General features: G+C 49.4%; 1 protein-coding gene across 1 annotated transcript; it reads left to right on the top strand.

The window, feature by feature from the left end:
- Positions 1-815: 815 nt before the first annotated feature.
- si:dkey-247m21.3 (5-hydroxytryptamine receptor 4) lies at positions 816-18,040 on the top strand. The gene is made up of 7 exons (XM_067250167.1): positions 816-926; positions 4,992-5,079; positions 5,344-5,490; positions 6,354-6,554; positions 6,695-6,848; positions 8,250-8,818; positions 16,853-18,040. Exons 2-7 carry the CDS (start codon positions 5,051-5,053, stop codon positions 16,944-16,946), a joined length of 1,194 nt encoding a protein of 397 aa, XP_067106268.1. The 5' UTR covers positions 816-926; positions 4,992-5,050; the 3' UTR covers positions 16,947-18,040.
- The last annotated feature ends 304 nt before the right edge of the window (positions 18,041-18,344 follow it).

Consider the following 18,344-nt stretch of genomic DNA (forward strand, 5'->3'; position numbering starts at 1 on the left):
TGTCTCGATGGCAACCGTAGCCTACTATGCTTCCTGGACTTGTAAAAAGTGCAGCCCCTGGCCGTCGGCACCGGAGCCCTCTCCTCCTGGGTCCAGCATAGCACCAGGCAGACTGCCAGCAAGGGTGGAATAGGGGGGCTTCAGCTACCACTGCCTGAGTGCTGTTGGAAGAATGTACCCAAATTCCTGTGATCACTGCTTGAGCCATTCAAACAAAAGGACAGTGTTAGTCTGCTTCTGTTTTCCTGTCTCCCCGAGGCCGCTCTTTAATCTATTATTAGAACACACTATTTGAGTCTAAAAATATTACTATTTAATACTGTCCAACATCCGCTCTATGCGGGAAAGTTAACAACAACTTTACCCCCAGCCTGCAGCCCCCCCACCCAGTCCGCCTCAACCCCTGATCTGCTTGAACCTTGACGTTATATGTTTACTTTGAATTAGGCTATCTGATCATCTCTTATTTCTGGAGAATATCCCAGAGACGTAAGAAAACTACTATGATTGTGAGGCCAAGCTAGTTGACTATAGCCTACCTCCAAACCAAAGTGCTTGATGTATTACAATGATAACGCCACTTTGAGTACAAGAAAGGCATTGCGCTTCCGCGTTGCGGCAACACGGGGGCGGTGTTGCCCACATGTTCCTGCTCTTTACAGTGGTGCTGGGGGCGGCCAGTTCATCCATCCCTCCAACCGCGCGCCACGGAAACTCCCCACTACAATTTAACACTCGGCCAGGCTGCCTGCCGTTCTTCTGTCACACTCCTTGCCCCGCGAACTATGGCACCGTGGTAAACCCCATGGCACTGAGTGCACCTGACTGGCCTTTAGATATCAGTGACAAGATTCAGACGGAATATGAGAGTCCATAGCAACCCGAGGCGCCGCTCGAACCGGAGCACGGAGGCGGAGAGCTCTCAGGTAAGGAAAGTTTATTATACAGTGTCAGATACCTTCGTGTGACAATAAAATTAGAAATTTCGTTTATAAAAAGTGTCTTGAACTTGTAGTAAACGTTGTTTTTTACGCTCATGTATGTAGCTGTTATATGAAATATTTTAATAGACGGATGCTGAAGTTTCTGACATCATATGTTTCTGTAAATTCCTTCCTTCTTTGTTAACTTCATCAGTGAGTAAATATTAGGTTTATCATGGAAAGTACACACATGTTGGCTCTCTCTTTCTCTTTCTCTCTTACACAAACACAGCAGCAAGCACAACACACTCATTGTGCAAGGGGTTTCATGAGATTATTTCTACTTGGTATTTCTATATGTGTGTGCAAAGTGCGAGTGTGTGTGTGAATTAGGTGCATGTTTGTGTCTGGAGGAGGGGGGGGGTGTTTATAATCTAAACACAAGCTGCCCTGCTGTCGGCCAGTTCAGAGTGTGTTTAGGATACAGATGATAGGTGGTGACACAACACAAAAGAGACACACACACATAATCTGAGGAAGCACTCCCAGACAGACACACTGCTGCTCATTTTGCGGTTTGGGGCAGTTATTCTGTGTGCTGGGGCAGTGATTCTGTGGACTGGGGCAATGATTTTGTCGGCTGGGGCAGTTATTCTGTGTGCTGAGGTGGTTTTTCTGTGGGCCGGGGCAGTTAGTCTGTGGCCTGGGGCAGTTATTCTGACAGCAGGGGCAATTATTCTGTGGGCAGGGGCTGTTATTCTGTGGCCTGGGGCAGATGGAAGTGGAGAAAGATAATAAAGAGCAGACCATTCCCATGATGACTAGCTGGAGCATTTATGACAGTGTTTGTGTGTGTCAGAGTGTGTGTGTCAGAGTGTGTTTGTGCGTATGCGAGTGTGTGTTCGCACAATTCCTTCCTAATCGAAGGCTGTCTTATTTTCTACCCTTCCTTGCTGTGCTTGCCCACCAGTCCGAGCCTGGCCCAGAGCCTGGCCCAGAGCCTGGCCCAGAGCCTGGCCCAGAGCCTGGCCCAGAGCCTGGCTTCTAACCACAGAGCTGGTCACATCTCCTAATGTGCTCCGGAGCCGTGAGGGCCATCCTGGGCCAGTCATGCGTGGAGCTTGGGAAACTCTCCCTGAGCACATGGAATAGTCTGTCGTGACCATGAAGTTAGTGAAAGTTGCTCCCTAGGCCCCATCCACACACACACACACACACACACACACACACACACTGAAGGAGAAGCGGGGGGGGGCTTACCTCCGGCCATCTCACTGTTAGTGTTTAATTCATTTCGAGAGCTCCTCCAGTATTTGAGAGCAGTTTTCCAGGTGGTTTTGGCCGTGGGTCGTAGTGGGGTTTAATCAGGTGTCTCCGGCCGGCCGACCAGTTCTATTTCAGCCTGCTTCAGAGTGAAAGCTGCTGGACACCATCTTGACAGGAAGCCCGTGTCCAATTGGTGCTTAAGCAAACTTTACAAGTATGCAATTTCTCCTATTGCTCCCTCCTGGCATTGTCAGTTTGTGTTAGAGTCTGATGTCTGTCGGGCCGGGCCTGGACAGCACTCTGGTTCTGGACTTCTGGACACAACATTTTAACAATCTCAACTGTAAATTACCCCAAACTATCATAACTGACTGTTCTCGTGTGCAAAAGGTCACACTTTGTGAGTGTGTGTGTATACATACACATTTCTTAATAAAGCTTAATCTACGGCTGCTGTTCAGACACAATGTCCTATGTGTTTTTCTGTGTGCTGTGAGTTTTTCGGTGGTGTTGTTTACCTCTGTGTGGCTTGTGTGTGGTTCTGTGAATGCCTGGAACTACAAACCTTCAAATTTGTAGATCAGATGCCCCCTCCTCTCTATGTATTAATTATTCCTTGTCCGCTTTCATGACATCATGACATCTTGACATGGTCTGGTGCTTTTCGGAGTCTTCTGACGATTCAAATGAACTCAATCACAGGTTGTAGCCAGTGGCGAGGGCCACAGCAATACCCAGCATGCCTTGCTTCCCGAAAGCTAGGCAGAGAAAGGAGCAGCTCTGACACACAGTTTCCAGACAGAAGAAATCCCACCCCCATAATCGTCTGTTCAGCGGTGATCATCTGGTCGGGTCTGTGATGCGAAGAGACGTGTCTGTCCTACCCAGAATGCTTGGGCAGAGCCTGTGTTGCAGTCGGGTGCAGGCTTGTTGGAGTGTGAGGATGAGGACCTGCTGGCTGCTCCGAGCTGGACTCTGATGAACAGAGACAGCTGGCAGGGTTTGTCTCTGGTTCTACTGGCTTGCCTCAAATATCAGGAATGAAAACAGCAGCCATGTTGTTCTGAGGGCAGTTACTCCTGTATAGGGTTCACTCCCCACCCGCCCCTATACCCTACCCTACACTCCACCTCTATCTTCCCCTCCTCTCCCCGTCTTCCTCCTTCCATCCCCTCCCGTACTCTGTCCTCTAGTATGGTATTTACTCACCCTAATGAATTGAACTGCAGCTGCTATGACCAAGGTGGGTTCTGGCCTCACTAAGACGAAATATTCCAAACTGTCTTCTCCTCTCCCCTTCTCTCCCCTTCTCTCCCCTCCCCTCCTCTCCTCTCCTCTCCTCTCCCCTGCCCTCCTCTCTTCTCCTCTCTTCTCCTCTCCCCTCCTCTCCTCTCCTCTCCTCTCCTCTCCTCTCCTCTCCTCTCCTCTCCTCTCCTCTCCCCTCTTCTCTTCTCCCCTCCCCTCCCCTCCCCTCCCCTCCCCTCCCCTCCCCTCCCCTCCCCTCCCCTCCCCTCCCCTCCCCTCCCCTCCTCTCTTCTCCTCTCCTCTCCCCTCCTCTCTTCTCCTCTCCTCTCCCCTCCTCTCTTCTCCTCTCCCCTCCTCTCTTCTCTTCTCCTCTCCCCTCCCCTCCCCTCCCCTCCTCTCTTCTCCCCTCCCCTCCCCTCCCCTCCCCTCCCCTCCCCTCCCCTCCCCTCCCCTCCCCTCCCCTCCCCTCCCCTCCCCTCCCCTCCCCTCCCCTCCCCTCCCCTGCCCGCCTCTCTTCTCCACTCTTCTCCTCTCCCCTCCTTTCCTCTCCTTTCCTCGCTACTCTACTACACTCTCCTCTGTGCTGTCTATCTCGTCAGTGAGTAGGCTCTGTGTGCCTCCTCTACTTGTCAGACAGATGAGAAGTGTAAACTCAGAGCTGTGAAAACATCGACCTCACTGGCCAAACATCAAAGGAAATAGCAACCTGTCTGAAACGTTTCTCTGCTTCTCTCTGCTGTTGAAGTTCAGATTAGGCAAATATTGTCTCATACCACTGGATGTGTGGGCACTATTTGTTCAGAAGGTATTTGTGTGTCCAAGTGTGTCTGTTGAGTTGTACAAGTATGTGTGTTTGTGATTGTGTGTTTTTGGACATGTACACGTGGGTGTATGTGTGTGTTGTGGAGGCTGGGTGCTTGGGAAGGGAGGCAGGATTGTGGGTGATAATCCAGAGGGTCTGGCCTGAGTTTGTTCTCCCTCTGCTGTGTTCTATTATACACAGAAGCACCTAACCTGTCAGGTCAGCCCTGTCACACAGCCTTCTGTCAGAAAGAATGTGTTCTGACACCATTTAATGTTCCATGTATATTACATGAGATTGATGTCACATGAGAGAGGCCTGTAAGAAGAAGAAGAGTGACTGAGTGAGATTCATTCTATATTTCTTCTCTCCTTTCCTTTCATCCACTCTACTCTCCTTCTTATCGTCCATCTGCTTTAGAGAAGCTGTGTCTCTGGAAAGAATGTTGGGCATTCTGTAGAGGAGACAGTCAGGTGACTGTTTGGCATAGATGTGTGTGTTGAAACAACAGCTTTATAACTCCCCACATATCGTCGCAGATAAATCCGGCTTGATGTGATTATCTACCTACCAGTCTCACCCTCGTCTAACTCCCTGTCTACCCAGCCGTCTCACACTTGTCTAACACCTGTCTACCTACCGGTCTAAGACCTGTAAACCTACCTGTATCCCACCACATTTAGAGGAATGTAAACTACCTGTCTGGTTGGTTTCTGACTGCAGGCGTGTGTGTGTGTGTGTGTGTGTGTTTGCAGGGCCACAGTGAGGGCTGAGGAGGCCTCTGCCCTGTTGACCTCCATGCAGGTGAACAGTGATGGACACAACATCTCACCCAGCGCTACAGTAAGATCACCATCACCACGGAGATTCAAACTGTGTCAATGCTGTATACATGTTATCAATAAATCAATCAATGCTTATAATCATACAGCATACAGTTGTGGATATAGAAACCAAACACTGACAGTGCAGTTATGGAAATTCTGAATTTCATTAGTGACAGTGCATATATAGACATACAGTATATAAGTTACACATTGCTAGTGCAGTAAACATATAAAGGATTTCTGACTTTAGACAGAGTCATATCTGCTCTCATTCCTGCAGTTCAGTAGATGATGTTCCAGCTCCGGAACACACAGTGGTCACCGTGGAGACGGCTATCCTTACCGTCTTCCTCACCGTCATCATTATCATGACTGTCTTGGGAAACCTGCTAGTGATGGTGGCACTCTGCAAGGACAGGCACCTGCGGTATGCAACCTCACATCCTGTTAGCACGCATTGGGTTCCTGTTTACTTCCTTACTGACTGGAAACTGAGCAACAGATAAGATAGGAACTGAGTTATCATAACAGATTATATGAAATGTGATTAGATTGATATCCACTGTCACATGAACATGTCTGTAGAAATGTAGCACCATAGATTTGTCCAATGTGTCTGTCCATTTGTGCATGCCAGGTGGCCTGTCTGTTGGTGAGTTTGCCTGTCGGTCTGCCAGGTTGGTGGTCACTAGGGTGTGCATTGCTACCGGGACCTCAACATCTAGGCCTTCTGTCACACTTCATCTGTGATAAAACATGAAAGCTCGTTCCAGATAAAAGAACTTGACTGATTTCAGTTGAAGTGGGGCAGGAGTGATTGACAGCTGGATAAATGGGTCACTTCCTGTCAGGTGGATGGTGTGGTGATAGAGGAAGGCCAAGGCCATGCTACTTGTACTAAGGTCCCACCATGGCGGCAGTACTTCCATCTACATCTGTGGTTCTCAATCCTGGTCCTCGTGCCCCACCTGCCCTGCATGTTCTAGATGTTTCCCTGCTCACACACACCTGATTCAAATGAATGGGTCGTTATCAGGCTTCTGCTGAGCCTGTTAATGACCCATTCATGTGAACATCTAAAACGTGCAGGGCAGGGGGGCACGAGGACCAGGATGGAGTGAGGATTGCCACTGTTCTACATTCTTATATGTAAGGGTTGATTTCTGCTGCTGCTTTGAGCTTGAGGGGCTGGGATGCTGAGAGACTAACCAAGTTTACATTTAGAGTGCAACATTCCAGTAAGGTCCTTCCAGGGTGAAACCATTCACCCCTGACCCATGACGTCTACAGGAAGAAGAAAACCAACTACTTTATAGTGTCTCTGGCGTTTGCCGACCTGCTGGTGGCTCTGCTGGTGATGCCTTTGGCGGCAGTGGAGTTGACCACGGGTGTGTGGATCTACGGGGAGATCTTCTGTCTGGTCAGGACGTCTCTGGACGTACTGCTCACCACGGCGTCCATCCTGCACCTTTGCTGCATCGCCCTGGACCGGTACGGGTGGATAATAGAGAATAGAATAAGAGAAAACAGAATCGAATGTCTATCTCTCTCTCTGTCTGTCAACATGTCTGTCTATCTACCTACGTATTATATATTGATCTGGCTGGCTATTTATCTATATCTATTTCTAGGTACTATGCCATTTGCTGCCAGCCGCTGGTGTACCGCCACAAGATGACTCCCGTCAGGGTGGCGCTGATGCTGGGAGGCTGCTGGTTCATCCCCATCTTCATCTCCTTTCTACCCATAATGCAAAGCTGGAACACCATTGGCATTGAGGAGATTGTGAGTCTCTCTAACCCTTAAATAAAATGAAGTAAACTTGTGTTCAATATTATGGAGTTAATCTCAGATTAACATATTTTGACGAAGTTTGAGGAGACATTTTAACGTGAGTGAAGCTGTGTTCTGCAAGAGAGGGTTTTAGATCAAGTCAGCCTGGTCATGAGACTGTCAGAGCAGGGTTAGTCAGATATTGGACTAACGGCTGTGACATTTATTGAAGTTCAATGTTCAAGTAAGCAATAAAAACAGTCTGTCCCACCTGGTTCTTGGAGAGACGTGTTTGTAGAAAGGTAGCTCTCCAGGAACCAGGTTGCCAGGTTTGCATAAGGAAATCTCTCCAGGAACATGGTTGATAGGTTTACAGATGAGTAGCTCTCCAGGAACATCGTTGCTAGGTTTACAGATGGGTAGCTCTCCAGGAACATGGTTGCCAGGTTTGAAAATGGGTAGCTCTCCACAAACAGGGTTGCCAAGTTTGGAACCCTGGTCTGTCGACCCCACCATTCTGAAGGCCTCAGTCCTTCCTGAGCACAGGGCCAGATGCAACATGGAACCACTCCAAGTTCTGGAGAGTGTGCTGTTTCGTCAGTGCTCAAACATTCTGACAGGAATGTCAGCTGGCCAACCCCGGATAAAAAACAGAAATCTCGATTGCGTATCTTTTTGAATAACACTGCTCTTGAAGGAGGCAATGGGCAGGGGTTCTGCGCGCTGGTCTCCCCGAGAGAGATGTGCTGTTGTGAAGGGAGGACACGGAGGAGGTCGGCGAGGCTGGCCTGGAGCAGAGCCCACCCTCCTGAGCTCACAAATACCTCTGATTCTCCAGGGCAAGATAGCTTGCTTACACACACCATACACCCATACACACCACACCAATACGCACACACATATACGCATAATCTCACATACACAGCTCTAGTTCACTCCCTCCAGTGTTGCCTGAACTGATGAATGTTGACAATGGCTCCATGATAGGAGTACAAGCCAGCCCCAATCTTCCCATCCCACCCTCCAGCAGCACACATCCACCCCCACCCCCAACCCCAGGTCCCAGGCTCCAGCCTTGCATCGCACCCTGAACCCTCCACACCCACACCAACATTCCCAACATCAGTTTCCAAGCCTTTAACCACCCCCCCCCCCCCCCCCTCCAACCTCAGTCCTCCAGCCCTCCACCCCAACCCAGCCCCAAGCAGTCTGCCCCTGCAGCTGTTATCTACTACAACTTGCAGTTGTTGTTTCCATTAGGTGTAGTTGTTGTGGCAGGGTTTTGTGCCTGCCACGCCAAGTGGGTTTGAATCCTCCTATTCCTGGATCCCATCCCAACAGCCTCTCTGTGTGAACGCGTGTGTGGACGTGTACATGTGTAACCCGTACGTCTCCACGCCCGTCCCTCCCCAGATCCAGGAGCGACATCACGCTGCGGGCAGCAACAGCACCAGCTGTGTGTTCATGGTGAACCGTCCGTATGCGCTGGTCTGCTCCGCGGTGGCCTTCTACGTGCCTCTCGGCCTCATGGTCCTGGCCTACCAGCGCATCTACGTCACCGCCATGGGCCACGCCCGCCAGATAGGCACCCTCCAGCGTGCCGGCTCCGCCCCCAAGCACCACCCCAGCCCCGCGGGCGCCGGCGACCAACCGTCGTCGAGCCGTATGCGCGTGGAGACCAAAGCGGCCAAGACACTGGCTGTTATTATGGGATGTTTCTGCCTGTGCTGGGCGCCGTTCTTCGTCACCAACGTGGTGGACCCGTTTGTCCAGTACAGTGTGCCGTGGCAGGTATGGACGGCCTGGCTGTGGTTGGGCTACATCAACTCTGGGCTCAACCCCTTCCTGTACGCCTTCCTGAACCGCGCCTTCAGACGTGCCTTCCTGCTCATCCTGTGCTGCGGGGACGACCGCTACGCCCGCCAGGGCAGCTACAGGCCCACCCGGCCCTGCCACCACTCCGTCAACGGCACCTCTCTTAGGTAAGACTCGACCTCCACCCGGGAGTGAGCTCAGACCTGGCCCTAACTCCACCCAGGGCTGAGCTCAGACCTGGCCCTAACTCCACCCAGGGTTGAGCTCAGACCTGGCCCTAACTCCACCCAGGGCTGAGCTCAGACCTGGCCCTAACTCCACCCAGGGTTGAGCTCAGACCTGGCCCTAACTCCACCCAGGGCTGAGCTCAGACCTGGCCCTAACTCCACCCAGGGTTGAGCTCAGACCTGGCCCTAACTCTATCCAGGGCTGAGCTCAGACCTGGCCCTAACTCCACCCAGGGTTGAGCTCAGACCTGGCCCTAACTCTATCCAGGGCTGAGCTCGATACATTTCCAGAAGTGTCGGATGTACATTTTGATTAGCTTACTTTGCAGACAGCCATTACTCGGAAGGGATCAACACATGGGTTCCATTGAGCTCTTCCTGTCTAAATACAGCCCACCTCCAGAATCCCTGGTGTGTCTTAATGAGGCTGGCCCTGTCTGGGTGTTAGGAAAACCAGGAAACCAGGTTATTGTCGCTCGTCCATAGAGAACCTCAGCATGACCATGTCCCTTAAGAGAACCTGATCCAGTTAAACATCGGATCCTGATCCAGTTTTATAAGAGAACCCTAGTCCAGTGCACCCCTAACATCCCCCCACCCACCCCACACCACCGAGCATGTGTGTGCCGCCCCAGGGATTTGGTCCTTATTGCAATGGTCCTGATCCAAGTCTGAAGCCCAGATATACTGTACAGGACGTGTGCATGTCAGCCCTCCACCTGCACTGCATGAGCCTGGGAAGTGAGGGGGGTGGGTTGTAGGGGGGGGGGGTGCTGTCAGGAGGATGGTGTGGAGGGAGGGGTGGGTAAGTTATTGCACGGTGGGGGGCGGGGGGAGGAGGGGGGGGGGTGTAGTGAAGGGTAGGGATGGTGGGGTGGAGGAGGAGGGGTCTGGAGAGCCGGCCATGGTGCTGCCAGGGAGGTCATCATGATGGACGCGAGTCCTTAGGAAGGTTTACACTGTACAACACTATACTTTCCATCCCCTGTTTGGCTGTGAGGCTGCTGAGTGCACCTGCAGACACAGACGCCTCTGCGTGCGTGTGCGTGTGTGCTTGTGCGTATTCGCATGTGCTCATGCATCTGTGTGTGTGCATGTGTATGCAAATGAATTGTGTACGTTTTACTGCGTATGTGTGTGTACATTGGTAGAATGTGGAGCATCTATCAGTGTTGATTCATGAACACCTCTGTGTGTTTCTGTCTGTCTGGTTCCTGTAAGAGATGGATGCAGGGGCCTGCTCGTGTCAGAGATGTTTATCTGTCTGGAGAGCTGGAGAAGAGTGGAGCTGCACAGGGTTACGGACACACTTCCTTATAGTGCTTTGATTTCTAAACAAGGTTCTAGTCTCAAGATGAGGTTCTCAATTCTAAAAATGCCATAGATGAGGACATAGATGTTGTTCTGGCAGGATTTGAGTTATGGCTCTAGCTTCCAAGTTCTAGAATCAAGGATTATAGTCAAGGCCTAGTTCCCAGTTTGTAATGTCCAGGGTTCTAGTGTCCAGGGTTCTAGTGTCCAGGGTTCTAGTGTCCAGGGTTCTCGTGTCCTGGGTTCTAGTGTCTCTTGGGTTCTACCAGTGTGTTCTAGTCCACAGTTTTCCCCTGGGTGTGACTGCTGGCTGACTCACTTTGTTTCATGTTGTTTGGGGTTTTTCACATTTAAGGATTATGACTTTGTTCCATACATGTTTTGAGTCTCCAGCCTGGCCATGTGGTTCTCTTTAACGCTGCTCACTGGAAAAGAACCTTTCTTGTAGGGCTGTATGTCTGTGTTCTTCAGAGTGGTTATACGGTCGAGCGTGTGATGCAGGAAGCTGAAAAACAAACAGTATTATTAGCGGCTGTAACGTCTGTCGTTAAACCTCGTCTGAGACATAGAGCAGATCTTCACAATCACATTACTGTCACTAAAATAGTAGCTGCTCAAAATCACACCGGAATCTCTGTGGAGTGTTCTTACTTATGACAGTCGCAGCACACACACACACACACAGGCTTGTTTTACTATCCTAGTGAGGACTGACAATTCACTTCCATTCAAAATCATGCAATCCCTAACCTCTAACCATAACCATAACCCTTTTGTAATTCTAACCCGAACACAAATTCAAATCTAAACCTTAAATCCCACTTGAAGCACTTGAAGTTGTGGGGTCCAAAACCCCAATTTTTCATAGATGACTATCGTTGTGGGGACTTCTGGATCCCGCAAGGGTAGTTAAACAAGACCAGACACACACACCAGGCTGAGGCGGATGCTGAGGCTGGTGGCTACACAGTAGCTTCGAGGCTAATCTTTGTCTTCTGGTTGAATAATAATAATGACCAGATTGTGGAGAATTAGCTCTGCACGCTAACATCCCTGGCTCGGAGCTGATCTCATCCCATCTAGAGGCACGCAAGCATCGCCTCTGAGCTCAGTCCTTATGCAGAGACACAGTTGTAACTATTTATAAACATTTTCGAATGGGCTCTTCATTGCTCTACGGCTGTCTGCTGTTGATTCAGTAGGTCCAGGGTGTCCAGGGCTTGACTAGCCTGTCTTATTGCTTGGTTCCAGGATGTAAAGCTGTATCCAGAAGCTCTGGTGAGGGATGTTAGTTTGAATTAATGACCTCACAACCACCTCTAATCCCATTGTCTGTGCTGAGTCATTGTGTGCTAGAGGAAAACATTTCCCTCTGCCTTTGCTTAGCCTTTATTTTGCTCCCAAAGCAGCTTTCAGTGTGGGAACAAAAGTGTGGATTGAAAGTTTGGGGAAACGTGTTAGAGTGGGCGTCTCATTTATTTCGGCAACATTGTGAATTCTGTTGTTGCTTATGTCGTTGTTGTTACTTTGTTTGGGGAACAATGCAGTCCAGACGGTCAGTTGAGGGTCCAGTGGGTCCACAGGGCAGGGGTTCAAGCCGTGCTGAGCCGCTGGCACAGAGGCCCATCATCCTCACCATCATGTGCTACTGAGGGAGCTTTAACGCTCTGCTCTCACCCTTCAGACCTGTGTGTGTGTGTGTGTGTGTGTGTGTGTGGGCAAGTGCTTGCGTGTGCCCTTTGTAAGCGCTGCGTGTGTGCGGGGGTGCATGGGTGTGTGGGTGCACGCATGTGTGTGGGTGTGTTTAAGGTGGAGGATAGGGAGGCCGTCAGTAGAGAAGGTCTGAGAGGAGTGACTCCTGCAGAGTTGGGTCTGTGTGTGTGTGTGTGTGTGTGTGTGTCTGTCTGTCTATATGCCTGTCTGTCTACCTGTCAGAAATATTAATCTATCAAGCATGGCACAGTCAGTCGGTGAACAAGTTTAAGAAAGCTTTATTGCTTGCGGCCGACCCACAAGGAGACAAAAACATCACACGCCATTGTGCTACAAAGTTTGTCCGCTAGCATGTTGTGCTAGCAAGCTATTTAAACAGACCCGCTCTTTACATTGATTGGCTAAAACAAATGCATGCAAATGTCCCATGGCTCTTCTTTCATTGGCTCCCTTGCATAGACCTGGCGCGCGTGTGTGCGTGCGTGTTTGAGTGTGTGCGTGTGTGCACTCTCTGACCCCTGTAAGCTTGACCAACTCTTTTATGGCCTCTCCAGTAAGATAGTGGTCAAACCCAGGTCCCCTTGTTTACGTAAGCCTAGTGTTACCTAGAGTTCAGATTTGGGGGTAGGCCTCTCTTTGCACACAAGGAATACTGAACACAGAATCATTCTTATACAGGATAACAGTTACATCTTTAACTTTTCTAACACTACCAGACTGCCTGCCTTCCTGTCTGTCTGTATGTCTGTCTGTCTGTCTGTCTGTCTGTCTGTCTGTCTGCCTCTTTGTCTCCCGGTCTGTCTGTTTGTCTGTCTGCACTCCTTGTCTGCCTGTCTCTCTGCCTTATGTTGCAGTACAGAAAGCATGCATGCGTGTGTTTGAGTGTGTGTATGTGTATGTGTACGTGAGTACATGTGTATGTGTACGTGAGTGTGTGTGTTTGAGTGTGTGTGTGTGTATGTGTACGTGAGTACATGTGTGTGTGTGTGTGTGTGTGTGTGTATGTGTACGTGAGTGTGTGTGTTTGAGTGTGTGTGTATGTGTACGTGAGTGTGTGTGTGTGCCTCAGCCAGCAGCACTAATCCGATTACAGTGAATGTCTCCCCAATAACGGCTGCTTTTAAATGTCACCAGAAACCCTGCTGCACCTTCCTCTCCTGCTGTGGTTGTTTGTCTGCTGTTTATTTACATAGTTGTTTACAACAACAAACCAACAAGCCCACAAGGGGGCTCTCTGACATAGGGCAGTCTATAACAGGACTCTTTGTAACAGGAGCGTATCAGACAGCACAGTCTGTCTCAGGACAGTCAGTGACAAGACAATGTGTGACTGTTCCAGAGTGCCACAGCTATCTCTCTCTTCAGCCATCCGTAGCAAAACCTTCCCCACAGCAGAACATCGTCCTAGGGCCCACCCCGGGTCCGAACCCTCAACCAGAACCAGAACACTGGTCTGGCCCCTCATATCTGCTCCCAGATCTTGGAAACAATCAGAACTCAGGAATGGTTGCTCCAACATCAATGAAGACAGAGATCAAGTAGTAGGCTGGCTTTTATGAACTGCGGTTCAGTTCTTTTATCAAAACAAAAGTTTGAGAAGAAAAGAAGGTGGCGTGTCGGCCAGACTGAGTCTGGTAGTCCACAGTATATTTATACGCAGTATATTCTTAATAGTGAGTATATGAAAACACTGTGTACGGTATATGAATTCAGAGGGTATTTATAGCCGCACTAACACAGTAAGTGCATATTATGTCAGTCCGAGCACAGGGGAGTTAGGATAACTGACAATGGCACTGGTGTTGACACCAGATCTTCTACTGCACACACACACACACACACACACTGCTTCGTAATGTGTGGTGCGTGTGTCCATAGTGTTGTAGCTGTAGACTCTGCTGTGTTTCCATGCCCTGGGCCTCCTTTCAGACAAACCTGGCCGATTCAAACAGACAGTATTTAATAAGGTTGTTTTATCTGTGTATCATAACAGCCCTTTGTTTAAGTCATATTTATGTTCGGCCCCCGGCGGGATTTGAACCCCAAACCTCTGCGTCGCAGGCTGCCAGTCGTCATCCCGCTGAGACATATGAGGGTCTGAAGACCTCGACTGGGGGGGTTTGATCAACATCTCAGAGTGGCTGTGCTCTGGCTCTTGTCTACTCCTTCTGTCTAGCTCTCTTCTGTCTGCACTGTCTGTCTACCCTCCCTGGATCTAGTCCTCTCTCCCTCCGCTCTTCCCTGTTGCTGTCCTTCCTTCTCTTGCTCCCTCTCTCCCTGATAACCCCTCGTTCTCTCTCTGCTCTCTCTCTCTCTGTTTGTCTATATCTCCATGTATGTCTCTCTCTGTATTTGTGTATTTTGGTGTCTGTGTATCTATTTCTGTGCGGCTCTTTCTACCTCTAGTCAAGCTGGTCTTTGAGAGAGCTGCAGATATGAGATGCATTTGTTCCCAGGGGCGAAATAAACCTCTCGCATTCTGCCGGACTTGGCAGGCAGAAGACTGCCTCAGAACAGTCTCCCGCTCTATTTGATGTCAAACAAGAATTGTATCAACCAGGTCAAAATGTGTTGACATGCTAATGTCCTGAGGACGTGTTGTGATTGGTTCTGGTTTGGCTCCTCTTTGGCTGGCTGTCCAGGCCTGACCAATCTCTGGCAGAGAACATCAGGGCTTGACCATGTTTGGAAGTGTCCCAGAAAATCAAGAAGTAAACCAAACATCCAATTAGCTCATTAAATATCCAGAGGACTAGCCATCACTGTAGTGTGTTGTTACAGACGTGCAGGATGTGTGTTTCTCAGGCTTTAGAAGTAAGGTCTGTGTATATGCACGTGTGTGTGTGTGTGTGAGTGTCAGGCCTGGGTGATCATCTGTCTGGTCACCAGCCGAGCAGGAGTTCTCACAGAGGACAATGAAGAGATCACAACTCACTTGCATTCAAAGGTCAAAGGCATCCACCACATATACCGTAACATATACAGACAGTCTACCACACAGCACATGCACAACATACACTTCCTAAAACCAAAACATCAACTTAATGCTCAGATCTATTCTCAAGATATTTCAGTCTGTTGTCGGTTTCGTTGGGATAAATGTCCCCCACTAATCCTTCCTGTGGGAACATCTCTGGTTTATCTCTCCTATCTGCTGCTCTGTGTGCTCCGGGTTCCCTTGAGGAACAGCTAAGGCCAGCTTCTGCTGTGTTCCACGGCAACTATTACCCTGAAATGAAAAACACACAAACATCTTCGCAGGGTCATGGCCTAAGCCTTGTCTGATGCTGCTGCTTCACTTGTTTCATGTCGTATTAAGTGACAGTGATCTGGAGACACGAAGAAGACTTACACACACACACGTACGGTCACTGAATGAGCGCACACACACACACAGCCAGAGGTGGAAGGTTTGTTAGAACAGTGTTTCCCAACCTTTTTTCAGTCATGGCACCCTTAGAAAAGTTTCTAAATGCTGTAGCCAACCCCCCCTGCTCAAGATACTCTGTTGTCACACAATATATTTCTTCTCCCGTTGTTTTGTCAGGCATTGATTTACAAAATAAAAAGGTTTCTCTAATGCTGTCGCCATCTACGAATCGAACATTTGCCAGGAGCTGAGTGTGCCCACTAATGTCAGTCGACTCATCCAGCTACAAGGAAAAATCCTTGAAGGACTTTTACACGGAACCCTGCTCTCGTCAGACAGCAGCTTTCATCAGTTTCCCAACCGCGGCACCCCGGTTGGGAAACACTGTAGTAGAATATAACAGATGGTGAACTCAGTCTGTCTCTTGTGAATTAGTGATGATGAGAATGATGATGATGGCAGTTATGGGAGCCAGGGTAGTCACTCTGTTGTTTCTTCTGTCTCTCTCTCTCTCTATATATATATATATATCCCTTTCTTTCTCCTTTCGCTCTTTGTGTCTCTATCTTTTTCTCTCTCTTCTGAAAGAGGAAGCAATGTTGGGGAGCATTCTACAGGGGTCAGGGGTGACCATGGGAACCTAAAACCTTCCAATAATCTCTCCGTGGGAGTATCCATGGTGACTTGTCCCTGCTGTGACTGCCTGAACCCAGAGCAGGCAGTGCTACCCATGGCCCGGAGGTGACAGGAAGTAGACAAAGGGACAGGAAGACTAAGGAGACATAGCGCCACATGTTATGAAACTAAACATCTACTATCTGATACAGGATCTGCCCCAAGGGTTCATCTGAAACCACTGGTTTAGGATGAAGGTTAGTTGTATTTGAGCATGCAAATGTATGTGTGTATATGTGCTTCTACGTGCATGTGTGGGTGTGTGTGTTGGACCCACAACAACCGGAGTCCAAAGTCTTTCTTATCCTTTTTCATCTCAGGAGCCTAACTGTACCTGGACCCTACTAAGCCAACCAACAGACACACACACACACACACACACACACACACACACACACACACACACACTCACACTCGGGATTTAAAACAAACAACTCTCACATGATTTATAATCGAAAACAAAACAGTCATTTATAACCAGAGCTGCTCCAGGGCTATCTGAGGACTTCCACCAGAGAGCCAATCCTGTGTCTGAAGGATGTGATGTCACTGGAAGTGTCATTATATTACCTTTGTCTGTTCTGGTTTGCTGATAAGCAGATGAAGTGATATTCCAGTGTTAGGCTGTAGAGGAGTCTGGCTCCTCATCACTCAGCAGGAGTGGAATACTTCCAGCAACAGCTCCAACCAATAATCGTCTTTAAGCTACTGTCAGCCTCAGTAAAGTAGCTGATCTCATCCTAACCTTGGTTTGACCTGTATGTATATTTTGTCTTTATAAGGGAGTTAAGGGGTGGACATTTAACAGCTGTGATCAGAACACAACACAACCTAACTGTGGACATTCCTCTCTCTCTACATCTTTCTCTATTTATCTTTCTATCTTTTTCTCTCCCTCTCTCCAGACTGTCATTCCTGCCAAACCGCAGCTACAGTGATAATGGCAGCAGGATCCTGGCCAATGAACTTGAGTCCCTGGATTCCCAGGGAGTTCCATGATGTCATCACCTTCTTTGTCAGTATGTGCAATGACGACGTTGCCGCCTCTCTCTGCATTCCTCCAGGCCATCACCCCGCGCACCCAGACTCCGAGGAGCAGGACCTGTGTGGGGCGCGAGTGTGTATGTGCGGATGTGTGTGTTTGTCGGGGGATGCCTTGACTTAGGGCTGTTAGGCCCAGGGACCTACAGAGGATCCCCTCACACTGGGTTCCCATGGTGATGATGAGACTGAGGGGCTTTTTCTAAGGACCACTGGACCAGAGTTTGGTTCCATGGAGCTATGATGGAGGACTAACCCACTGGACATTCCAAAGCAGAAACACACTGGAGTTGGAGAGAATGTCCAGGAGCCTGGAAATGAACTGACCACTGGGATTACTGGGCCAGACATTCAACTGGCTGGTTTAGATATCTAACTGGCTGGCTGGTCTAGATATCTGGTTGTGTGGTTGGTCTAGATATCTAGCTGGCAGGCATCTCACTGGCTGGCTGGTATAGATATCTCACTGGCTGGTTGGTATAGATATCTCACTGGCTGGCTGGTATAGATATCTCACTGGCTGGCTGGCTGGTATAGATATCTCACTGGCTGGCTGGTTAGATATCTCACTGGCTGGCTGGTATAGATATCTCACTGGCTGGCTGGTTGGTATAGATATCTCACTGGCTGGCTGGTATAGATATCTCACTGGCTGGCTGTCTGGTTAGATATCTCATGGGCTGGCTGTATAGATATCTCATGGGCTGGCTGGTATAGATATCTCATTGGCTGGCTGGCATAGATATCTGGCTGGCTGGCTAGCTGAGGTCTCCATTTGGTTGGAGCTTTGTCTCTACTGCGCCCTCTGCTGGTGACCTGATAGTGTACATCACACATCCTCCCAATTGTCCATCCGTCCATCTGACTAGGTAGATGTCTCAGGCTACTGGTGGGATCCCCCAGGCAACACATATATTCCAACGTTATAATTTATTTCATCATTTCGCTCATGTCCAGCTTCAAAGAGGAGGAGCAGAATTGTCTCGTTACTATGTGACATTTTATAGACAGTAAATCTAACACCGTGCAGAAACGACTATTTGTCACGATAATAAATGTGTAACTTTTACAAACGTTGAACCTTCAAATGTATCCTCCGTGTCTGTGTGCTTCTGATGTGCCAGGCCTCCTCCCACACCTGGCCTGTTGCGTAACCTCCTGCCCCCGTCAGCTGTTGGGGTGTGAAATGCGACCCCCTCAGTGCCGACGCACGGCGCCCTAGACAGCCCGATGACCTCCCTGGAGCCTTCGCTGGGTCTGTCCGAGTGGCGGTCTGAGAGCGCTTCAACGAGCCAGCTGTCGTTGTTGTTGTTGGGACCCCATGACCTCCACACAAAGCAGGTCTCCCCCCTCCCC

Source organism: Osmerus mordax, chromosome 14, assembly GCF_038355195.1.
Source record: "Osmerus mordax isolate fOsmMor3 chromosome 14, fOsmMor3.pri, whole genome shotgun sequence".
NCBI lineage: Eukaryota > Metazoa > Chordata > Actinopteri > Osmeriformes > Osmeridae > Osmerus > Osmerus mordax.

Bases quoted from the DNA above. Each gene is read 5' to 3' on its own strand.
- si:dkey-247m21.3 (XM_067250167.1), top strand. From the start codon at position 5,051: ATGGACACAACATCTCACCCAGCGCTACA. The intron at 5,491-6,353 runs GTATGCAACCTC...TGACGTCTACAG, and splicing joins TGCAAGGACAGGCACCTGCG to GAAGAAGAAAACCAACTACT. The intron at 6,555-6,694 runs GTACGGGTGGAT...ATCTATTTCTAG, and splicing joins TGCTGCATCGCCCTGGACCG to GTACTATGCCATTTGCTGCC.